Source organism: Camponotus vicinus, unplaced genomic scaffold (genome assembly GCF_025532165.1).
Source record: "Camponotus vicinus isolate PSW18456_S1 unplaced genomic scaffold, iyCamVici1.0 SCAF_7, whole genome shotgun sequence".
NCBI lineage: Eukaryota > Metazoa > Arthropoda > Insecta > Hymenoptera > Formicidae > Camponotus > Camponotus vicinus.
Window position 1 is genome coordinate 13,683,319 of NW_028141979.1, and position 25,623 is coordinate 13,708,941.

Genomic DNA, 25,623 nt, shown 5'->3' on the forward strand with positions numbered 1-25,623 from the left:
CGAATTGTACGTGAAAAAATAAGAAACTTTTGTATCAAACGTTTTTTTCTGAAAGTGCCTCTGTCAATCTTAAAGTTGACCTTGAAAGTAACTGTGATGAAATAATGAACTTCAAATGTTCCTGTGGCGCAACTAATGACAAGGATGTATGTGTGCTTGAATGTACGGTACCTTATGAACGTTCGCACACACGTTTCTGAGTGAGTGAGGTGCATGTTCAAACAAAATATTCAAAGTGAGCACCGTTTGCTGCGATGCAAGCATCTATTCTATTTTGGAAAGAATTGGTTGCTCAAAGAATCTCATCATCGCCTAAGGATCGAATTGCTTCACTTATCCTATGAATCATATTATCTTTTGTAGTTGGACGTTCACGGTACATCATATCTTTTACCCTTCCCTATAAATAATAATCAAGGACAGTGAGGTCCGGCGATCGAGGTGGATAATTGATCGGACCGTATTTGTCAATCCACTTGTTGGGAAATATAGTATTTAGTACTATACGGGCAATTCTCGATGTATGCAACGGACATCCATCTGTTGGAACCACATGTCCAGGCGCAATCGCAGAGGAAGAGTTTCTAACAAGACAGGAAGATCTGTCTCTATCAAGGCTGAGTATCTATCAGCATTTAGAGTTTCTTGAAAGAAAATAGGACCTATGATACGATTTCCAATAATACCGCACCAAACATTGATTTTCTATACATGTTGATGGTCTATTTCTCTCAACCAGTGAGGATTAACCTGTGACCAATGACGACAGTTCCAAGTATTGACGGATCCATCACTTTTAAATGTACATTCATCAGAAAACAAAATTTTGTGATGAAAATCAGGTGATTGTTGTCTTATCCAGTTGCAAAATGCAAGTCTTTGTCGGAAATCGTTATAATTCAACGCTTGATGAAGAGACATCCTATAAGGGTGAAACTTGTTTTCTCTTAAAATGCGCCAGATACTGTTACGACTAACACCAGAATTTCTTTCTCGGCGTCTTAAGGAATCACGAGGATTTAATTCTGCCGATTCAAGAATTTCCGCTGCTCTTTCATCCCTAATTGGACGGTGGATTTGTCTACCCCTGTTATGGTGAGGCTGAATGACACCTTCGTTTTGTATTCGTTTAGCCAAACGTGAAAAAACGTTGTGTGAATGAGGTGTTCGGTCAGGATAACGCTGTTGCCATAATACTTCAGCTGCAGGGAATGAACCTCTACACTCACCCAAAATTAGCAGCATATTGTATGCTTCCATATTCGAATAGGACATGGCTAGATGGATTTTTATGAAACCTTCGTTATCAAGAATAGTAAATGCAGTAAATTAACCCGATATTCAACTGATAAAAGATAACCGTGAAAACGACTGATGAGAAGTCGCCGTGAAAACGACTGATGAAAGTAGCCGTGAAGACGACTGATGAGAAGTAGCCGTGAAAATAACTGACGAAAGTAGCCGTGAAAGTTGAAGTTCATTATTTCATCACAGTTACTTTCAAGGTCAATTTTAAGATTGACAGAAGCACGTTCAGAAAAAACGTTTGATACAAAAGTTTCTTATTTTTTCACGTGTAATTCGAATCTGTAATAAAAAGTATCATTACGCAATAAAAAATGAAAGGTTAAAAGATCGTGGCGCAAGATATTAGAGCGTAAAAAATAATTTGCTGCGTTCCTTCACAAGCTCCTGTATGACAACTTACCTAAGCCGAATAGCCACATTGCCAATAGTTTCGATCTTGTTAACAAACTTAATAATTTTTACATTGAAGAACACATTGAAATTGTTTCTCTTGATGTGGTTAATCTGTTTACTAATGTCCCCCATGACTTAATCATTGGAAGCATCGCAAAGAAATGGCATTTTTTAGAACCGAATACTGACATTCCTTATAAAGAATTTTTAAGAGCTCCTAGACTCATTCTTGACTCAACTTATTTTATATTCAATGACACTATCTATAAACAGATTTTTGGTACGCCAATGGGCTCCCCGCTCTCACCTATGTTAACCAATTTAGTTTTGCAAGAGTTGGAAGATAGAGCCATTGCTTCCTTGTTAGTTCCTCCTTCTTTTTATTACCGCTATGTTGATGATATCATTATGGCAGCGCCTTCCTTACATATTTCTACCATACTAAAAGTTTTCAACTCGTTCCATAAAAGATTGCAGTTTACAATTGAGTTTTTGACCAATAATACAATTAGCTTCCTGGATACGTCATTAATTATATTATTAACGAGAATCGTTTAGAGTTCAACTGGTATCGCAAACCTACCTTCTCGGGTAGATTCTTGAACTTTTTTTCTTACTACCCTATTTCTCATAAAATTGGCGTTGTCACGGGTCTCGTCGATAGAACCTTTCAACTTTCCCACCCAAAATTCCATGAACAAAATCTTTCCTTCGTCATCAACATTCTCCTTGAAAATTCCTATCCTCCAGTTTATCCGCAGAATTATTTTATGTCGATTAAAATTTCTCATGCACAACAGAGACTCTCACCTCACAACTCCTCTCCCTCCCTCTCCTAAATCAAAAAATTTTTTTGTCATTCCTTATATTAAAGGTATCCCACAAAGTTTTTACTCAATGATTCAAGATAATGGCGGGAAATTAGCGTTCACGGTGAACAATAAATTGAACGGTCTCATTAAATTACATAAAGACCCTTTACCCAAAATAAACCATGCTAATGTTATCTATAAGACACATTTTATGCAGGGATTGTGATGCATCTTACGTAGGGCAGACGGGCAGACATTTAACGACTAGACTAAAAGAACACAAGTCTATGATTAATTATTCTTCTGACTCCCATACAGTTGTTTCATCTCATAGACTCCTAGGTTTCACGATTTTAATTGGGATGACACGATAATCCTTGATGAAGAACCTTTTTATAGAAAAAGACTTGTTTCTAAGATGCTTCACATTAGCCAACAAAAAAATGGGTTAAATCTACAAAATGATACCTCATTATTAAATGACGCTTATCTCCCCATGATTAAAAAATGTCTTGAATTTTCAAAGTCTCCCGCTCCTTTGCCTCCCACTTCCTAAGTCTCCTTTCCCCTTCCCTTCCTTTACCCTTACTTTCCCTTTCTTTCCCCCTCCCTTCTTCCTATTCCTTCATCACATTTTGTCAGTTATCGATCTTTTCACGATCTCAATCCTTCACTTTTAGACATGGTTTTGCCTTGCTTTATTTCGATTCTCTGTTTTCTTTGTAAGTATCTGGCTTGGACTCTTGATTTGGTTCTGAATTTTTTTCCCATGTTTTTTGCATAATACATTGTACATTATTCGCTTTTATAACTAATGTTTTTCATTTTTGCTAACGGTTTTTTGTGATATGAAATTGCTAACTTCTTATTACTTTTATGCTTGACATGTATTTCTTTGTTTCTTGATAGTATTGCTTTCTTTCTTTCTTTTGTATTTTTTACATAGGCATCCACCTCTCTCATCGATTAAGAGATTCAATTTGTTTCTGCTAACTCTTTTGTGGATCTTCTACCTGGAGAGACTCCTGGACTTTTTAAGAATCTTTTGACCAAGCTCAATTTTATCCTTATGATTTCATGACTTATTTAGAGAAAAATTTTTGGGACTTTTTTCATCGGGGGATCGTCTCACAATACAAATTTGTGAAAGAATATTCTTCACGTATGCGGTTTTATTGCGTCTTTTTTCTGATGGAGAGATGAGCGTTGGACTTCTTTCGGAAAATCTAGCTTACGGCCAGACATTATTACTTTTTTAGTTTGCTAACTGTCTATGCGCTTTCGTCACATCTATTGTTAGCGTTTTTAAATTTTGCGACCGTTATTATTATACACAATGTCTATTTGTTTCCTATCGCGCTTGTCCTTGTTTAACCGCGTTCTGTTTAATATTTAAAATTTAATTTTGTTTATTTTCTAACGACTTCTTCCCCCCGAATGGGTCTCCACCTTGGCGTGGTGGAGGGGCTTATGGTCGCATCCGGGCCTACCTATTTAAGGGGTGGAGCCGGGTGCGACCAACGAAGAGGGACCCCCCCAAGCCAAGGTGTTAATGAAACCGTGCCGACGGCTGCATGGCGCAGGGGGTGCTGCGTCTCGAACGGTTCCCCCGAATACCGGGCGACCTCCGGGGTATTTAGCCAAGCCCCAGCCATTCGCGGCTCTGGTTGGGTGATATCGCGCATCCGCGGTTCTCGTGGGACAAAATGGACATGACTACTACAAACAAACAAACGAACAAGACAACAAAAGACAACATCATGGATAAAGTCCTCCAGGGCGTGGCTTCCTTAAGGAGCGAACGACCGGAGGAATGCAACTCAGGGGCACCTAAAACCCGAGTTAGATATAGCGGAGCTGCAAGGAGACGCTACAAGAAACAGCTTCAGAGGGAGGGAAAGGCTACTAAAGCCCAAATCCCTCCCGCTGAAGCTGATTCTAGTCCTGGGCCCAGTAGCGGTGGAGCCCCGACTGTGGCGCTTAAACGCGCCCGGCCGGGGAATAACACCCCTAGCCCCAACGACACTCGCCAGGGCAAACGACCCAAGATCAATGATCAAGGGTCATATGCCCAAGCGACTAAAGGGTTTATCAGATTAGCCCTCATTTTGGAGGGCTTTCCTGATAAGAAGCTAGGAGCCGTGGACTGTGTGGAGTGATCAGGAAAATGATCAGAGGGCGTATCCTCGAGTTACCCGAGGGTACAAAAGCCCCCACATTCTCCGGCTCCTGGGAGAGAGACGGAGCCTTCGTTTTTGTGTGCGACGACGAGCAGTCGGGGGACTGGCTAAAAAGCCTATCCTCCGAACTGAAGGTGGGGGGAAACTCCCTACGTGTAGTGCCGGTCGATGAGCTGCCTAGACGCCATCGAGTGGTGGTACACGTGGAGGAGCCAGACTTGTCTTCTGAGGAAGCCTTGAGGCTCCTCGGCAGACAAAACGCAGGATTGGCGACCGGAGATTGGATCGTCACCAGGGGGAGCGTGAGTAGGGATGCCACGAGCACCCACTTCGCCTGTCTGATTGGGGATCAATCTCTAGACGCCCTGAAGTCCTGCAATTTCAGGCCCAGCTGCAGTCTTGGACGGGCAACCGTTAGGCTGCTCGAAAAGGAGTGCGGCAGGAAGCCTGAACCTGTGGAGGGAATACCAGGGGAGACTGCCTAAATATGACAGTCTCCACGGTACCCATCACCCAAATTAACTTGCATCACAGTAAAGGTGCCTCGGCTATCCTTGCCGATGCACACACACCTTGCCATTATCCAGGAGCCTTGGCTCCTGAATAATGCCATCAAAGGTTTGGGCGGCTGTGGAACTATTTTCAGAGCCTGCTCGAACCGCAAACTAAGGACATGTATTGTAGCAAAAGGTCTTAATATCACTTTTCTGCCTCAGCTTAGCAGCGAAGATCTAACTGTCGTCCAGACGAGTATCAACCTGGAGGAGGGGAAGACAATGGATTTACTCATAGCAGCATACATGCCCTATGATTCCTGCGATCCTCCACCTCAGGACAATGTCAAAAACCTGGTTGCTCATGCTGAGGAGGCAGGACTCGAACTCCTCCTGGGTTGTGATGCTAACTCTCACCATGTTGGTTGGGGGAGCTCAAACATCAACCCGAGAGGGGAGAGCCTACATGACTTCATCCTGAGCAAAGGACTTATCATTCTAAACAGAAGTACGGAACCTACCTTCATGGACGCTAGAAGACAGGAGGTAATTGATATTACTATTTGTACCAAGGGCGTGTCTGAACTGGTAAGAGACTGGAGGGTCTTAGATGAACCTTCAGGATCCGATCACAGGCAGATACGCCTCACCCTTCGCCAGCAACCTACAATCTTGCGGAGGCGAAATCCTAGGAAAACGAATTGGGACGGCTTCAGGCTAGACTTGAAGAATAGATTAACTACCGTTCCGACCAGATTCCATACCAGGGATAACCTGGAAACTGCCGCGGCTTGCTTAAGCAACGCTATCTCGGATGCCTTTGAGGCAAACTGCCCCCTGAAACTTATACGGTCCCAGACCAAAGTCCCCTGGTAGAACAAAGAGCTGTCAAAGCTCAGATCCGAGACCAGGAGACTCTTTAACAGGGCAAGAAACTCCTGCTTGTCTTCGCACTGGGAAGTCTTTAGAAACGCCCAACGCAGGTATAGCAAGGAAATAGTCAGAAGTAAACGCAGTAGCTGGAGAGAGTTCTGCGCAAGCATTGAGAGCGCTCCAGAGGCCTCCAGGCTAAATAGAATACTTAGCTCCGACAACCGCACCCAGTTGGGATGTCTCAAGCGTCCCGACACAGGCTACACAGTCAATCTCACTGAATCCATCGAGCACCTTATGGAGACTCATTTCCCAGGTTTTCGAACGGTTGACAATCTTGCTACCGCCCGTGTGAGACCCAGGGAAGTTTTTAAACCCAGGGATTGGTCACTAACGGCGAAGATAGTCCATCCCGAAGGTGTTGAATGGGCTGTTAAAACCTTCAAGCCCTATAAATCATCTGGACCAGACGGGATTTATCCCGCCTGCTTACAAGAGGGCTTGAGCCTTTTGATAGGCCCCCTAGTTAAAGTGCTTAGGGCTAGCATAGCCCTTAGACACGTGCCCCTTGTCTGGAGTGGCACCAGAGTCACTTTTATACCCAAACCAGGCAGAAATGGCCATATCTTGGCCAAAGACTTCAGACCTATTAGCCTCACCTCCTTCGTTTTGAAGACACTGGAGAGACTGATAGACAGCCATATTAGGACATATCCCCTTACTACCCGACCGTTGGCATTTTCTCAATACGCCTATAAGGCGGGCAGATCTACGGATACTGCCCTTCATCACCTTGTGAGCAAGATTGAGACACAGCTGGCGACTGGAGGTATGCCCTAGGATTCTTTCTGGATATTGAAGGGGCATTTGATACCACCTCATATACAGCGATCAAAGAAGCCATGCACAGGCATCACATCCCCGAAACTCTGATCGACTGGACGCAAAGCATGCTATCGGACAGAGTTCTGACTGTTGACTATGGAGATAAAACTTTGGTCTCCCGGCCAGAGGTTGCCCGCAGGGCGGCGTTTTCTCTCCGCTCTTGTGGTGCCTGGTGGTAGACGAACTTCTGGTCAAATTACAAGAAGGGGGCCTTCTCGTTTGTGGCTATGCGGATGACGTGGCTGCAATCGTGAGAGGCAGCTTTCTCTCAACTCTTAAGGAGCTCATGGATAAAGCACTTAAGATTATTCAAAGCTGGTGTCAAGCCAAAGGTCTCACGGTTAATCCGTCTAAGACCGAGGCCATGATCTTTACCAGAAAATACAAGCCCGAACCTATAGGGCCTTTGAGGCTTTGGGGCAAAGAGCTACCATACACTTCTTCGGTGAAGTACCTGGGGATACATCTTGATCCCAAACTAAGCTGGAAATTTCATCTTGAAGTCAAACATAAGAAATTTTACACCTCCATGTAGGCATGTAGAAGGGCTGTAGGTAAAACGTGGGGCATTAAACCCAGTATTGCCCTTTGGATCTACAAAGCCATTCTACTGCCCCGTCTCACATATGCTGCAATGGTCTGGTGGCCCAGGGTGGAGAAAGTGGGGGCCAGGAACCTACTCAGAAGCCTACAGGGCTGTTACCTCAGGGCGGCGATGGGGGCCATGAAAACCACCCCTACAGAGGCGCTTGAGATTGTACTCTGTCTTCCACCCCTGGACCGCTTTATTATCGGCACAGCCAAACTTACTGCCTACAGACTAAAGTGTCAGGGTGAGTGGAGAGGACGGCATCTTGGTCATGCCAGGCTATCGTTCCTCCATGAACACCCATTCTCTCTGCTGCAGGATAGAATACCTAGGAAATCCCAGGTCTCTAAGTTCTTCAAAACCAGATACCTTCTAGGGAAGATTGGAGTAAACCAGAACGAATCTGCCGGCCAAACTGGGACATCTGGTATACGGATGGCTCGGGGGCGGAAGGACGATTTGGAGCTGGAGTCTACGGCTCAAGGACCAACCACAGAGAATCTTACTCCCTAGGGGAGCTGGCCACGGTTTTTCAAGCTGAGGTTCTAGCAATCCTTGAGTGCGCAAACACCTTAACCTTAGTTGAAGCCACCAATAGAAATATACTCATCTGCTCCGATAGTAGGGCAGCCATTAACGCTCTAGCCAAGACCACCACTGAGTCCTCGGTGGTTTGGGACTGCATGCTAGCGCTCAACAGACTAGGCGAATCCAATAGGATCACCGTAGTCTGGGTTCCCGGTCATCAGGGAATTCATGGCAATGAAGTGGCGGACGGCCTGGGAAAGCTAGGCACCCTCGAGGTCCCGGCTAGACAAGTCGTCGGCGTCCCCTTTACCATAGGTAAAAGACTCATCAAAGAGTCTCTGAAACGGGAACATCTGGTTTCGTGGGGCCAGGTTCAGGGCTGTCGTCAAGCCAAGTTATTGCTGAACCGACCCCTTCCCAAAAGGACGGATGAACTCCTAACTATGAGCAGAAAGAAGCTCAACATCTCCATTGGTCTGCTCACGGGCCATGTGGCCCTCAGGGCCCACTTATTCAATCTTGGCCTGGCCGAGCGGAAAGACTGCCGGCTATGCGGCGAAGAAAAAGAGGACAGCATTCACATTCTGTGCTACTGCCCCGCACTTGCTCTTAAGAGATACACACTCTGGGGTCACATGTTCATTGAACCCAGTGCATTACAAAACGTGAGGGTGGGCGATCTATATAACCTTCTTGTAAGGGCCAAATTGGATCGCCACTCATAACCTCAGACAACCACGGGGTTACAGAAGATCTTTTAGATCTAGGTGACATCAGGGACTGATCTAGCCCCACCCGTTCTTATTACTACTACTACTACTACTAACGACTTCTTGAACATTGAAAAGGATCTTGAAAAGATCGAAACGTACGTATGTATTTTTTATATATAACTGATTATTAATATATTATGTCTCTTACTTAGAGTCTTCTTTATTACTTTTATTTTTTACGCTCTAATATCTTGCGCCACGGTCTTTTAGCCTTTCATTTTTTATTGCGTATTGTTATCATCCGGACCGTATATTGCTTTTGTCATTATATTTAAAAATATCATGTTCCCCTAAAAAAATTCAACTTCCGATCCGGATGGCGTATTTCCGGTCGGAATCAAAAGTTGAAAATATCACCCGATAGAGCGTACCCGATTTACTTAAAAATTATTCGCGATTTTTGATAAAAGCCATTTATTTTCATTTTAAAAGGGGTGTACGGGTGGTCTGGGACTCTGTATATACAGGGTTTTTTAACTTTGCCATCGAAATATCTCGTAAAGTTTAAAAGATACGAAAAAATGTTTCAGACGAAAGTTGTATGGTTTCGAGAAGGACATAAAATGGTGCCATTAGTTTGACCTTGAAGAGTCACCTGAAGATCACATGAAGGTTACCTCCAACTTTTTAAGCGGGACACCCTATATGCTTTTGCATATTCCTGTAGCTCATCTCGAGAGCTTTCCAACACTATAATTAAGTTAGTTTTCATTAAATATTTTCCGAGTTATGAGGCTTGAAATCATTTCTTAATTTTACATAAACCGTAAAATATCTTGTAAAATATTCATTTTTCAAATTATTTTACCTTAATACTTTTATGTACAAAATAATGAGAGGAATTAATTGGTGTGAAGAAAACACATAATTGTTTCGAAAGAAAATGTAATTTGCAATTAACAACTACAATTTTTTTTTCGAAACAATTATGTGTTTTCTTTACACCAATTGATTCCTCTCATTATTTTGTACATAAAAGAATTAAAGTAAGATAATCGACAAATGAATATTTTACAAGATATTTTACGTTTATATAAAATTAAGAAATGATTTCAAGTCTCATAACTCGGAAAATACTTAATGAAAAGTAACTTAATTATAGTGTTTTGGAAAGCATATACGGTGTCTCGTTAAAAAAGTTGGAGGTGACCTTCACATGACCTTCAGGTGACTCTTCAAGGTCAAACTAATGGTACCATCGAAACCATACAACTTTTTTCTGAAACATTTTTTTGTACCTTTTAGACTTTACGATATATTTCGATGGCAAAGTTAAAATGGAACACCCTGTATATACAGGGTGTCAGAAAATTTTTCACAGTCCCGAAGTGTGAAGGTAGAGTGGCTCAAATTAAGAAGGAAGGTCCTATACTATTTTGCGATATTTGCAATAATTAACGAAAAATTAATTAAAGAAGATCGGGGACTTCCGGTTCCGTTCGGTTAGATGTGAGAAGCGTATATGAGTGTGCGAAATTGTGGAGGTTCGATTCTGGTGTGTGAGTGCAGGATAGAGGTGAGAGTGAGAGAGAGTGGCATGGCTAGGAGTGTGAGGAAGTGGAGTTGTAGGTGGGGTGGAGGAGTAGGTGGGAAGGGAGTGAGATAGATTAAGAGAGTTTACGGGCAGGTAAAGGTTAGGAGTGAGGCATAGAGCAAAACTAAAGGTAGAGCGGGAATTCGGTGATTGAGATACGGGGAAATAGCGCCACCTAGAAAGAACTAGGGAAAGCAGGGGACGTGAAAGATAGAAAGAGCTGTGATAGGGAAGTGAATGAGAATAGAAGTTCTGGAGAAAAGTTTAGAGCAAAGAGGTAAATGGAGGAAGGTAGGGGAGGAGGAAAGAGGGAAGGGAGGGGCGGTAAAGGTGGGTTATTCAGTCAGGAAATGGGGAGAAAAGAGAGATCAGATAGTACGGGGGTATTAGAGGATTGGTGTAAGAGAAAAAGAGATGATTCGTTAGAGGATAGGTAGGAGGGGAATGGGTTGCCATTCAAGGACAGCAAAAAGGTGATGAGATCACCGACTGGGAAAGGTAAAAGAGAGGGGGGAGATATAAAGATCATTTTGAGAGAGATTAGGGAGCTGAGAGAGGAGGGGAAGAGGGAGAAAGGGGAGGTGGTAGGGAGCCTGGAAGATAAAGAAAGAGATAGAGGAGATGAAAAGAGAAATGAGGAGGAAGGAGGAGAGGTGGGAGAAAGAGAGAGAGGAATTGAAGGAAAGAATAGAATATTTAGAGAATTTGAGGAGGGAGGGGGGTAGAGAGTTGGTGGACAGAGGTTAGAGATTTGGAAAAAAGAGTAAAGAAATTGGAAGGTATGGGAGAGAGGAGAGGAGGGGGGATAGCGGAGGAATGGTTAGAGGAGAGAGTTAAGAAGATGGAGTGGAAGGCAGAAATAGATGAAAGACAACTAAGGAGAAGGAATTTAGTGTTTAAGAGAAAGAAGGGGAAGGCAACTTAAAGGAGAGGGTAGCAAATATAGGTAGAGAAACAGAAGTAGAGATTGAGATAGAAGAGATAAGGAGCGTGAAGACGGATAGGGAGGATAGGGGGAAGCTAGCGATTGTGAAAGTTAAGTCGGAGGAAAATAAGAGAAAGATTATGGAGAACAAAGGAAAATTAAAAGGGAGGGATATATATGGATAGAAGAGGACTTAATATTTAGAGAGAGAAAGACAAGATGGAATTTGAAGAGGAGGAGGAGAGGAGGAAGGAGAGAGCAGTAAGGGTGGGATACGGAAAAGTATGGCTGGAGGGGATATGGTGGTTCTGGGATGAAGAGGAAGAATTGTTAAGAGATGGGAAAGGCAGAGAAGGTTGAGTGAGGAGGAGAAGGGGAGAGAGGGGGAAATAGGGAGCGGGCGTCAGAGGGATAGCTAAAGAGCGAGAATAGAAGACGTGTGGGGGAATGGAAAGGGAATGGGTGGGAGGGAAAAGAGGAAATAAGTAGTGAGAAGGATAGAAGGGGAGGGGAGGGGAGAGGGAGGGAGGAAGGAAGAAAAGAGGAGTGTACAAGATAGCGTTTTGGAATATAGCAGGGCTCTTGAATAAAGATAAGGAGTTTTGGAAGGGTTTAGAGGAGTGGGATGTAATGTGTCTGTGCGGGAAGAAAGAATAGGAGAGGAAGGGCGATGGGAGGTATGTTGATGGGTGGTATAAGGGTAGATTTTAGAGTAGAGGAGGTGGGGAAGGGAAAGGAGGAAGAGGGGATAATAACAGCAAAAGTACGGATGGGAGAAGAGCAGTGGAGGATAGTAGGGGTATACGTGAACGGTGATTTGGAGAAAAAGTTAGAGAAACTGAAAGAATGGACGGAGGAGAAAGAGGGGGGAGTAAGGGTATTAATAGGGGGAGATTTTAATGCGAGGACAGGGTGTGAAGGAGGAGAGGTGGTAGAGGAAGAGGAGGAGAAATTGGGGAAGAAAAGAAGATCGAAGGATAAAAAAGTTAATGAAGAAGGCAGAAGACTGTGCAAATTCTTGGAGGAGTATGAGTGGTCAATAGTAAACGGAAATATTAAGGGAGATGAGGAAGGAGAATGGACTTTTACGGGAGGAAGAGGGGAATCGGTAATAGATTACGTGATGGGGGACGAGAAAACTAGAGAAAGAATAGAGATGATGATGGTGGAAGGGAAGGTGGACTCGGACCATCATTCGGTAACGGTATGGTTAGGAGAAGGGACGAAGGTCAGAAAGAAGAAGAAGGGAGGAAAGGCTAGAAGGGAAAGGGGAGTATGGACGAAAGAGGGAAAGGAGGAATTTGCTAGGTTAATAGGCAGCAGGACAGAAGGAGCTGGAGGAGAAGTGGAAAGAGCTGAAAAGGAGGATAGGAGAAGCTTTAGAAAGGGTAGAAGGGATGGGGAAAGAGGAAAGAGCGAAGAGATGGTGGGATGGAGATTGTAGGGAGGGAAAGAAGAGTGTTAGAAGGGAACTGAGAAGGTGAAGGAAGGAGGGAGGTGGAGGTGATAGATATAGGGAAGTGAAAAGAGCTTATAACAGATTGTGCGAGGAGAAGAAAAGAGAGGAGGCAAGAAGATGGGAGGAGGAAGTGAAGGAGGCTAGAACAGAGAGTCATGTGTGGAAGATTGTAAATAGGGAAAGGAAAAAGAAGAAATGGGTGAACGAGGGAATCGAGTTAGAGGAGTAGGATAGATACTTTAAGGGGCTATTGGGAGGGGTAGAATGGAGGGTAAGAAAGGGAATGGGAGGAGAGGTAGGGGAGGATGGGGAGGAAGAAATAAAAATAGAAGAGATTAGAGAAGTGATAAGGAGGTTAAAGGATGGAAAGGCAATGGGAGGGGATGGAGTGCCAAATGAGGTTTGGAAATACCGAGGGGGGGAAGTAGAGAATTGGTTGGGAGAAATATGCAAGAAGGTATGGAGGGGAGAGGGATGGCCGAGGGATTGGACGGAGGGGACCATAATTCCGATAGTGAAGAAGGGTGAAGGAAAAAGGGTAGACGAATACAGGGGTATAACATTGTTACAAACGGCTTATAAAATTTATGTGGCAGTCCTAGCAGGAAGACTAAGGGGGGAAATAGAAAATAAAGGTTTATTACCACCGAGTCAGACAGGATTTAGAAAGGGGCTGGGAACCACGGACAACCTATACGTTTTGAACTATTTGATAAATAGGCAGGTGTACGGGAGGAAGGGGAAGATGGTAGTATTGTTCGTGGATTTGAAGACAGCTTTTGATTCGGTGGATAGGGGGAAGCTGATAGAAGCGATGAGGGAGAGGGGAGTAAGGAAAGGTTTAGTAAGAAGGTGCGAGGAAGTTTTAAGGGAAACGGTAAGCAGAGTAAGTGTAGGAGACAGGGAGGGAGAGAGATTCTGGACAGGGAGGGGAGTTAGACAAGGGTGTCCGCTAAGCCCGAGCGTATTCGCGTTACTACTGGCAGACATAGATGAGTTTTTGAAAAAGGAGGGTTGGGGAGGATTGAAGGTAGGGGGAAGGAAAGTGTACACCTTAGCATATGCGGACGATATTGCGATGATAGCAGAGGATGAGGAGGAGATGAAAGGAATGATGGGAAAACTGGAGGGGTACTTGGATGAGAGAGGGCTGGAGCTGAACGCTGAAAAGACGAAGATAATGAGGTGTAGGAAGGGAGGAGGGAGATGGAAGAAAGTGAATTGGAAGTGGAAAGGCAGAGATTTAGAGGAGGTGAAGGAATTCAGTTATTTGGGTTATAAAGTTAAATTTAACGGGAGGCAGGATGGACATATAAGGGAGAGGGGAAGGAAAGGGGCGGCGGTAATGAGGCATGTGTGGGGAATAGGAAAGAGGAAATTTGGGAAGGATTGGGGGAGAAGGCTATGGCTATTCGACAGATTGGTTTGGCCGGTGGTTAGCTATGGTGTGGAGATTTGGGGGTGGAAGGAGAGAGAAGGTCTGGAAAAACTACAGGAGAGATTTTTGAAATGGATATTAGGAGTAGAGAGAAGTACGCCGGGTTATATGGTGAGGGAGGAATTGCAAAGGGAAAGACTAAAGGGGAGGGCGGGTATGAGGGCTTGAAGCTTCGAAAGGAAGTTAGAGGAGGGAAGAGGAGGAATAGTGGCAAGGGAATGTTGGGAGGAGATGAGAGAAAGAGCAAAAAGAGGAGTAGCCTTAAAGGGGTGGGAGGAGAAGAGGAAGGATTTCTTGGAGGCAAGAGATTGGAAGATAGAAGAAGTGGAAGAACTGAGAGAGAAGGGACAGTTAAGGGGGGAGGAGTTGAAAGAAAGAGAGAGCAGGATTCAAAAGGAGAAGAGATGGAGAAAGACAAAGAACTCAAGGAGCAACAAATGGTATGGTTGGGTAAAGGGGGGGGGGGTATTCCGGAGTATTTGAGGAAGAATTGGGAAGAGAGTAGATGGCAAAGGGTGGCAAAGTATAGGTTGGGGAATGGAATGAGAGGGGGGAGATACTGGGTGGAGGAGGAGGAGAGGAGAAGATGCAGAATGTGCGAAAGAAAGGAGGAGACATGGGAGCACGTTTGGGAGGAGTGTCTGGGAGGGGGAGAGGGGACAACGTGGCAGGAGATGGTGGAGGAGGTATTGGGGGAGGGAGGAGAGGGAGAGGAATGGCAATGGAATTAAAGAGGCTGGACAGGTTGATAGAAGGAGGAGAGGAAGAGAGTATATGAATGATTGAAAGAAGAATGTATGAAAGAATTGAGGAGTTTGTGAGCGGAGGCGGAAGTCCGAGAGGGGAAAGGAGGTAGAGTTGAGAGAGCGTGGCGATGCGTGGCGTTAGGTTAGACTAAGTTTAGGTTAAGGATATGATGTAAGAAGTTTGTAAGAAGTTTTGTAAGTTTTGTAACCCCGAGGGGAACAATAAAGCATTCAATCAATTAAAGAAGATCGGCCAATGCGCGTGGCTAGAAGTGCGAAACGGTGATTGGGGTAGAAAGGAGTGATGAGGTAGGCGCGCGGCGAAGGCTCTTCTCCTCCCCAATCACCGCTTCGCCGCGCGCCGCCATTATGTTACAGTGAGACCGCCTTCACCGCCACGCACTTCTAGCCACGCGCATTGGCCGATCTTCTTTAATTAATTTTTCGTTAATTATTGCAAATATCGCAAAATAGTATAGGACCTTCCTTCTTAATTTGCGCCAATCTACCTTCACACCTCGGTGTATATATATACCCTTTTAAAAAAAAGGTAAAAAAAGGTGCTAAGTCCGCGTAAAAAACAGTATATGTATTTGCAAAATAGTGTATTATTAACTGTAAAAAACTATTGTAAAAAACCTGTCTCCAAAATAGTGTTATTTTAAAACTGTAAAAAACTACTGTAAAAAACCTATCTTCAAAATAGGATTATTTTAATCTACAAAATAGTTATTTTAATCTGCACAAAATAGTGTTATTTTAAACCGTAAAAAATTGTTCTACAAATTATTTTAATTTTGTGTAAAATTGTATATCCTACAAAAATAATGATATCAAAAAAATTGCGCTAAGGTTAAGGTGAAAATAAAAACTTATAAAAATATTTTAACCAAAAAAAGTTATACAAAATAGTTGTTTTAATTTTCTACATTATATCCTAGAAAAATGATGATATCCAAAAATTACGCTAATTGAAAATAAAAACTTAAAATATTTTAACTAAAAAAAATTGTACAAAATAATTGTTTTAATTTCCTACAAATAATATTAAAAAGTTGCGCCAACTGAATAAAAATTTTCACTATAAAATATACATTTCTTTTTTATTTCCAATATTAAAAGAAAAATGATATTAAATGAATTGTAATATATCTATTATAAAAAATCGTTGAAAATATGAACAATCATATACATTGCAATAATCATATGCATATATCCTGAAAAGTTTAATTAAAAAAAAAAAAAGGAAATGATAATACAAAATACAAAATTAAAAATTATTAAAAAAATTAAAAATTAGAAATTAATAAAAAAAAATAAAAATTTATTTAAAAATTAAAAATTAATACATATAAAAAAATTTTAGTTAAAAAACTTAGCGCTGCTAATTTCATTAGCACATTATTCAACGTAGCAGCGCTAAGTTTTTTAACTAAAATTTTTTTATATGTATTAATTTTTAATTTTTAAATAAATTTTTATTTTTTTTTATTAATATCTAATTTTTAATTTTTTTAATAATTTTTAATTTTGTATTTTGTATTATCATTTCCTTTTTTTTTTTTTTAATTAAACTTTTCAGGATATATGCATATGATTATTGCAATGTATATGATTGTTCATATTTTCAACGATTTTTTATAATAGATATATTACAATTCATTTAATATCATTTTTCTTTTAATATTGGAAATAAAAAAGAAATGTATATTTTATAGTGAAAATTTTTATTCAGTTGGCGCAACTTTTTAATATTATTTGTAGGAAATTAAAACAATTATTTTGTACAATTTTTTTTAGTTAAAATATTTTAAGTTTTTATTTTCAATTAGCGTAATTTTTGGATATCATCATTTTTCTAGGATATAATGTAGAAAATTAAAACAACTATTTTGTATAACTTTTTTTGGTTAAAATATTTTTATAAGTTTTTATTTTCACCTTAACCTTAGCGCAATTTTTTTGATATCATTATTTTTGTAGGATATACAATTTTACACAAAATTAAAATAATTTGTAGAACAATTTTTTACGGTTTAAAATAACACTATTTTGTGCAGATTAAAATAACTATTTTGTAGATTAAAATAATCCTATTTTGAAGATAGGTTTTTTACAGTAGTTTTTTACAGTTTTAAAATAACACTATTTTGGAGACAGGTTTTTTACAATAGTTTTTTACAGTTAATAATACACTATTTTGCAAATACATATACTGTTTTTTACGCGGACTTGGCACCTTTTTTTACCTTTTTTTTAAAAGGGTAATTTTTTTAGGGATATCACTCTTTTTTGTACTATATGTTAAACATCTTTAAATAAATGAGCAAAGAACCCGCCACCACCCCCGTCATATTTCATTAAAATTCGACGGTCCTCTTTGCTTACTATATAGATATTCAGATCCTTCAAACTTCTTTGCTATTCTTATTGCAAAAATAACGGATAATTACAAATCAATATGTCATTAGAAATCTACATTTATTATTCACAATTAATACTTATAAATCCATTAATGAATAATCGTTGCTTTGCTTATCTAATTCATCATTGAATATATAAATGGAACGGAGAAAAAGTGAGTTATTTAATTCTATTTTTAATAGTAAGGAAAATAAAGACAAATTATCAAGAGACACGGTAGTGTTGGCAACTTACCTAAATATTTTTTCACAGTTCATAAATAATGCAGAATATGAAGCAGTCTTCACGAAATTATTGTTGATACATTACAACATTCTTTTATATGGGACTGATCGAAAGGGTTTTCTATCATTTTTATACAAATATTTTATAACTTATATTATACATTTACAGTTCCAGAAACGAAAAAGAACCAGCAACAATTAATGATAATGAAACTCACAAAAGGTAAGCAATGATTATTAATAATATCTATAAAGATATTTTATAATATAATTTATTATTTTATATATTTTATTTCAATCTTTTATTATAATCTTCTATTATATATGTTTCACGCATGATACTGTTTAACTTTTATTTAAATGTCTTATTATAATTCGTATATGTATTATACATACAAATACATATAATTACTCATCGCAATAACTAATGATTGTTATAATACATATATATTACTATATGTTGCATGCGCAATACAAATGCATTATAATAAAAAATTAAAATAGACCATTAAAATTAAAACTAACCATTAGTTGTTGCGATACGTAACTATATGTACTTCTGCGTATAACACATATATATGTATTACAATAAAAGATTAAAATAAAGGTTAACCAAGTATTGTGTGTGCAACTCATATGCATTACAATAAGGATTAAAATAATAAAATATATAAAATAATAAAATATTATAAAATTTTTTATAGAAATGATAGATAACAATCTATTATTTCATTATAAAAATGTTTTATAATCTATTTTAATATTTTATTATCTTAATCTTTTATTATAATGCATATGTATTGCACACACAATACTTGGTTAACTTTTATTTTAACACTTTATTGTAATACATATTGTAATACATATATATAATAAAAATATAGAAATATATAATAAAAATAGATGACAAAGAATTAATTTTTATTTTAATCTTTTATTGTAATACATAATATAAAAATATTTTATATTGTACAATATATTTTATACATTTCTATTTTCAGATCTAACGAAAAGGAAAATGAAGAAAATCCTAAAAAGTAAGTGTAACACATTATATTATTAATACATATGCGTAAGAAATGATAGATAACAAGGGAATAAAAATTTATTTTACTATTTTTATTGTAATTCACTTATTGTAATTACTTATTTTTTATTGTAATTCATATTTGTGTTGCACACACAATACATATATGCATTACAATAAAAGATTAAAATGAAGATTAATCATTTATTATCTATCATTTCTACTATCATTTCTAAACATATTTTATAATATGTATTTTATATGTTTCCATTCTTTCAGAACCTACAATATGGAAGAAATGGAGCCAGAAATTGAATTGTCGTCCTTTCTACGTGTTGAGGCTGAAGCGGCTTTAAAAGAAAATATAATACTTAAAAAAAAAATACAAAAATTAATGGAAACACAAAAAGAATCGCCTCCACCAACGATGGCATCACTACCACCGCCACTGCCGCCGTCAACGTCGTCACCGCTGCCATCGCCGTCAGCGTCGTCACCGCTGCCACCGCCGCCGTCGTCACCGATAACGACAGCGGGGCAAGTAAGAGGTAAATAATTTTGAATTATATAATTGGCACGTTAATTATAAAGGAATCAGCTAAATGAATCAGCTATGTTAAAAGTTAATAAATCTATTACATTTTCAGATTTATGAATTTAACATTGCCCAAAGTATTTTTAGCCTTCTATAGAATTAAAATTTGTATTTTCATGAATTTTTGTGTCGTATAAATTATATTTTACAAAAGAAATTTTTAATTCACAAATAATTATTTTTATATTTTAAAAGGCTAAAAGTATTTTGCGTAATGTTAAATTCATGAATCTGAATGTACATATATTAAAATTAGATTTATTAACTTTCAATATAGTTAATCCGTGCAGTTCTTCTTTAAATATTATATTCAAATAAAATAACATTAAAATATTTCTTTTATTGTAGAACAACCGCGTGCACGATGGGCTAGAGCGGGACGGTCGAGAGGACGAGGCCGAGGCCGAAGTTCCAATCCAAGAACCTCAGCCCGTTATAGAAATATTTTTAATTTTTATTAATATTTAAATGTGTATGCGTGTGCGTGTGTGTGTGTGTGTGTGTGTGTGTGTGTGTGTGCGCGTGTGTGTGTGTATCATCATACATAGAATATTTTTTATAAATGTGTCTTTTTGTTTTTTCTTTCTATGCTTTGCATGAACTACTTTTTATTTTTCATTTCCTTTTGCAAAGCATAAGCTATTTTTAATTTTGAAAATTTAAATATTCTATGTTATGATGATATAAAAAGATGTTTGTATGTGTGTGCATGCGTGTGCGTGTGTGTATGTATATCATCATAGCATAGAGTATTTTTTCTTTCTATGCTTTTGCATAAACTACTTTTCATTTTTTTCATTTTTAATTTTCTTTCGCAAAGCATAAGTTATTTTTAATTTTGAAATTTTGAATTTCAATACTCTATGTTATGATGATATAAAAATATGTTTGTGTGTGTGTGTGTGTGTGCGTGTGTATATGTGTGTGTGTGTGTGTGTGTATACATCATCATACATAGAATATTTTTTTTTATAAATGTGTTTTTTCGTTTTTTCTTTCTATGCTTTGCATAAACTACTTTTTATTTTTAATTTTCTTTTGCAAAGCATAAGCTACTTTTAATTTTGAAATTTAAAAATTCTATGTTATAATGATGTGTGTGTGTGTGTGTGCGTGTGTGTGTGTGTGTCATCATAACATAGAATATTTTTTATAAATGTGTCTTTTTGTTTTTTCTTTCTATGCTTTGCACAAACTACTTTTTATTTTTCATTTCCTTTTGCAAAGCATAAGCTATTTTTAATTTTGAAAATTTAAATATTCTACGTTATGATGATATAAAAATATGTTTGTATATGTGTACATGCGTGTGCGTGTGTGTATGTAATATCATCATAGCATAGAGTATTTATTTTTTCTTTCTATGCTTTTGCATAAACTACTTTTCATTTTTTTCATTTTTAATTTTCTTTCGCAAAGCATGTTATTTTTAATTTTGTAATTTTGAATTTCAATACTCTATGTTATGATGATATAAAAATATGTGTGTGTGTGTGTGTGTACATCATCATAACATAGAATATTTTTTTTTATAAATGTGTTTTTTCGTTTTTTCTTTCTATGCTTTGCATAAACTACTTTTTATTTTTAATTTTCTTTTGCAAAGCATAAGCTACTTTTAATTTTGAAATTTAAAAATTCTATGTTATGATGATTTCTTTTAAAATCGCTTCAGCCTCAACATGTAACGATGACGATAATTCAATTACTGACTCCATTACTTCTTCCATGATTAGTTTGTGCGTGTGCGTCTGTGCGTGTGTATCATCATAACATAGAATATTTTTTATAAATGTGTCTTTTTGTTTTTTCTTTCTATGCTTTGCATAAACTACTTTTTATTTTTCATTTCCTTTTGCAAAGCATAAGCTATTTTTAATTTTGAAAATTTAAATATTCTACGTTATGATGATATAAAAATATGTTTGTATATGTGTACATGCGTGTGCGTGTGTGTATGTAATATCATCATAGCATAGAGTATTTATTTTTTCTTTCTATGCTTTTGCATAAACTACTTTTCATTTTTAATTTTCTTTCGCAAAGCATAAATTATTTTTAATTTTGAAATTTTGAATTTCAATATTCTATGTTATGATGATTTTTTCTTTCTATGCTTTTGCATAAACTACTTTTCATTTTTAATTTTCTTTCGCAAAGCATAAATTATTTTTAATTTTGAAATTTTGAATTTCAATATTCTATATTATAATGATTATATCAATTGCAATAAAATGAGCATTATATTTTTTCAATGCCATTGCTAGAGCTGTGATGACTATACCAGAACCACTACCTATTTCTAAACAAATCACAGGTTTCATCGCATGCAGAATGTCTAAATCTTCTTCCAAAGTATCTACTAAAAGATACGAATCCTCAGAAGGATCATAAACTGTCTTGAGTTCTTCATCTGATAAATTAACTACTGGAGTTTCCATAATTTATGGTGAAAATTGTAAGAAATTTCTTTTATAAAACTTGCAAAGTAATCAATGTTAAGTAATAACAATCCGCTGCTTCAGCTCTATTTGACATATCCTATAACAAAGAGAATAGTTATGCATAAAAAATAATACTCTTCGCAACTTTTGTACGCAAATTGTAGTACATGATAGAAGCACAATTTTTTATAACATTCCAATAATTATATATGAAAATTGAAAATGATTTTCAAAATGCTCAAGAATTCTTGTAAAATAGGTAACAATAAGATATATATGTTGCTTGTGTAAGTAAATCGCAATTTTTTATCGTTACAATTCGATGAATAAACATATATTTTGCAATAAATAGTACGTACTGTGAAAGAAATATAAGAATAATAAATATACGTAAATTTGCAAGAAGAAACGCGAAAAATAAATGTTACTATTATTGCATGCGCGCTGAACAGAAAACTTGACGTCACCTTGTGGCGCGAATTCTCTCGTCCAGTTGATCCACCGTAGGTTTCAAGAGACTCATAAGACCTTCCGTTAATGCATCCCGCGTCGGATTTTCGCAAAAGTCATCTATCTTGTCGTCGATAGATGTATTGTCACTCGCTGTGTCCACGTCCATGTTATAGCTGTAGTGAAGTAGACACTACCGTGTCTCTTGATATATATATATATATATATATATATATATATATATCGTTAACGGTGCTTATAAATATGTTGTAAAAGGTTAAGTGTGTCACTTCAGGTAATTATATAAAATAATAATATACATATAACATTTATATATTTAGATTAGATTGTATCTATATTATTATTTCAGATTATATATATATATATATATATATATCAGATTATATATATATATATATATATATATATATATCAGATTATATATATATATATATATATATATATATATATATATTTAGATTAGATTGTATCTATATTATTATTTCAGATTATATATATATATATATATATATATATATATATATAATCTGAAATAATAATATAGATACAATCTAATCTAAATATATATATATATATATATATATATATATATTTAGATTAGATTGTATCTATATTATTATTTCAGATTATATATATATATATATATATATATATATATATATATATATATAATCTGAAATAATAATATAGATACAATCTAATCTAAATATATAAATGTTATATGTATATTATTATTTTATATAATTACCTGAAGTGACACACTTAACCTTTTACAACATATTTATAAGCACCGTTAACGCCACAGAGCGCTACTAACGCTGCGTCGCGTGAATCACTGCTAGCGCATTCTTGTGGCAGACGTTGGAAACGTATTTCTGTATATTCTTTGTTACGTTAAGAGGAGTTGACGATGACTATGACGACGTTTCTTAATCGAAATTTTCACATTTCAGACTTTGCATCATGATATCTCCGTTTACAGAGCACGTAGCGCAAAAATAAAAACACTTTTATTATTTAATTTAAACCCAAGCTATCGATTAATTCTACTAAGAACTCGATCCGTTGAGCGGTTATATGAGAAATAAAAATATCGAGTTATACTCTCAATCCGACTCGCGTAATAATACACGGAGTGCATTTTTTTGCTTACGCTGGGACTTAGCAAAGACACTACCGTGTCTCTTGATATATATATATATATATATATATATGTATATATATATACAGGGTGTCAGGAAATTTTTCGCTGTCCCGAGGTGTGAAGGTAGATTGGCGCAAATTAAGAAGGCAGGTCCTATACTATTTTGCGATATTTGCAATAATTAACGAAAAATTAATTAAAGAAGATCGGCCAATGCGCGTGGCTAGAAGTAGGTATATATACAGGGTGATCCAGAACAAACGTTTGTCTTTAAAAAAATAAATTGTCGAGTCTATTCTAAGACGATTTTCCCTTTACCAAAATTGTATACGAAGCTTAGTTTTTAAATTATTAAATAAAATAGTTTGCGAATTACGGAACGAGTACAAGAGGTAGACAGGGACGGCGCAACTCACCGTCCGATACAGGCGATCATGTGGGGCGCTCGACGCGATCAGCTGATTGCTGCACACGATGAGTGTAACAATCTCTGTGTGTGTGTGTGTGTGTGTGTGTGTGTGTGGTGTATTTATGCACGCGTATCCACACATGCACCGTACTCTCTCTCTTTCTCTCTCTCTCTCTCTCTCCCTTTCTCTCTCCCTCTTTCTCTCTCACTCTCTCACTCACTTATTCTTACCTTAATAATGAGATTCTTCATACTGCTGATAAATAGCAGTGCCCAGTGTGTTGCACGATAATAATCGTCGTCGACGTGACGTCGTTTCTTCAACACGCAGTCTGACACATCGTCAAATAAGCGAAGTTTTTTCTTTCATCACTTTCGACACTTTTACAAATTTTCTCGCGCACTTAATCACTCACGATTGATAAAAGGAGGAATTTATCAACGGTTACGGTACGAATTTAATAAACGGTTAACGCATTTAATTATTAATTACACACTCGATTAAAGAAACGCGTTAACAGAACGCGATACTCGATGCAAAGCGCGCGACGCGACGACCGACGACAAGCAGGTCAGATTAGTACTAGCGCCTCTAGCGCTGCCAAACATAAACGTGTAGCATTACGCGCTAGTACTAACCTGACCTGCTTGTCGTCGGTCGTCGCGTCGCACGCTTTGCATCGAGTATCGCGTTCTGTTAACGCGTTTCTTTAATCGAGTGTGTAATTAATAAAATTAATAATTAAATGCGTTAACCGTTTATTAAATTCGTACCGTAACCGTTGATAAATTCCTCCTTTTATCAATCGTGAATGATTAAGTGCGCGAGAAAATTTGTAAAAGTGTCGAAAGTGATGAAAGAAAAAACTTCGCTTATTTGACGATGTGTCAGACTGCGTGTTGAAGAAACGACGTCACGTCGACGACGATTATTATCGTGCAACACACTGGGCACTGCTATTTATCAGCAGTATGAAGAATCTCATTATTAAGGTAAGAATAAGTGAGTGAGAGAGTGAGAGAGAAAGAGGGAGAGAGAGAGAGAGAGAAAGAGAGAGAGTACGGTGCATGTGTGGATACGCGTGCATAAATACACCACACACACACACACACACACACACAGAGATTGTTACACTCATCGTGTGCAGCAATCAGCTGATCGCGTCGAGCGCCCCACATGATCGCCTGTATCGGACGGTGAGTTGCGCCGTCCCTGTCTACCTCTTGTACTCGTTCCGTAATTCGCAAACTATTTTATTTAATAATTTAAAAACTAAGCCTCGTAGACAATTTTGGTAAAGGGAAAATCGTCTTAGAATAGACTCGACAATTTATTTTTTTTAAAGACAAACGTTTGTTCTGGATCACCCTATATATATATATATATATATATATATATATATATATATATATTATATATATATATATTATATACTTAAATATTTTTATCTCATGTGATATGTAAAGAAAATATTTAATTTTCAGATATTAATACAGTTCTTTTATCGTGTTTTATAATAAATTGTACATTTATTTCTCTATTCTTAAGTATAATTAATTTATAAATACCCTTATGTACTTCTCTAAAATGACTACTTATTTTGATGATATTACAAAAAGGAACGTAATACTGACAAATAGCCCATGGATGTTTTCAAAACCTATAAAATTAATAAAAATTGATTAAATTAATTGATTACAAATGTAAAATTCTGTGGATTTTTTCTTGCAAATAAATCAGTCTATGCCATTCGGCTTATATATATATATATATATATATATATATATATATATATATATAATGATAAATTCTTGAACGTCGCCAGTAGATAAAATAAATGAAAGTAATTTAATCGACCACACCGGCAATATTTATTGATGGAAAATGTATCACAACGTTTCGACCATGGGTTTTGGTCCTTATCAAGTGAAATTATCTTAGGTAACT

The 25,623-nt window shown here is 37.4% G+C and overlaps 2 protein-coding genes, 2 long non-coding RNA genes and 2 pseudogenes across 4 annotated transcripts in view; 3 read left to right on the plus strand and 3 right to left on the minus strand.

Annotated features, from left to right (window-relative positions):
* Window positions 1–217: 217 nt before the first annotated feature.
* LOC145974186 (uncharacterized) lies at window positions 218–1,074 on the minus strand (annotated as a pseudogene).
* Window positions 1,075–4,219: 3,145 nt separating this feature from the next.
* LOC145974187 (uncharacterized) lies at window positions 4,220–5,178 on the plus strand (annotated as a pseudogene).
* Window positions 5,179–7,544: 2,366 nt separating this feature from the next.
* Window positions 7,545–8,168, plus strand: LOC145974151 (uncharacterized). Its single transcript, XR_014439639.1, has 2 exons — window positions 7,545–7,778; window positions 7,853–8,168. It is a non-coding gene; the product is annotated as an uncharacterized LOC145974151 (long non-coding RNA).
* Window positions 8,169–17,140: 8,972 nt separating this feature from the next.
* Window positions 17,141–18,691, plus strand: LOC145974662 (uncharacterized). The gene is made up of 2 exons (XR_014439760.1): window positions 17,141–17,808; window positions 18,587–18,691. It is a non-coding gene; the product is annotated as an uncharacterized LOC145974662 (long non-coding RNA).
* On the minus strand, window positions 18,500–23,000 carry LOC145974661 (SNAPIN protein homolog). The gene is made up of 3 exons (XM_083104639.1): window positions 22,871–23,000; window positions 22,119–22,305; window positions 18,500–21,748 (listed from the first exon to the last, which is right to left on the minus strand). The coding sequence occupies exons 2-3, from the start codon at window positions 22,268–22,270 to the stop codon at window positions 21,706–21,708; spliced, it is 195 nt and encodes a 64-aa protein (XP_082960765.1). The 5' UTR covers window positions 22,271–22,305; window positions 22,871–23,000; the 3' UTR covers window positions 18,500–21,705.
* A 2,200-nt stretch (window positions 23,001–25,200) lies between these two features.
* The window catches only part of LOC145974544 (odorant receptor 4-like), a 166,828-nt gene continuing 166,405 nt past the window's right edge, over window positions 25,201–25,623 (minus strand). Inside the window, exon 8 of the mRNA XM_083104449.1 lies at window positions 25,201–25,336. Coding sequence (XP_082960575.1) covers window positions 25,286–25,336 — 51 coding nt within the window. The 3' untranslated portion in view covers window positions 25,201–25,285. The remainder of the gene's footprint in view (window positions 25,337–25,623) is intronic.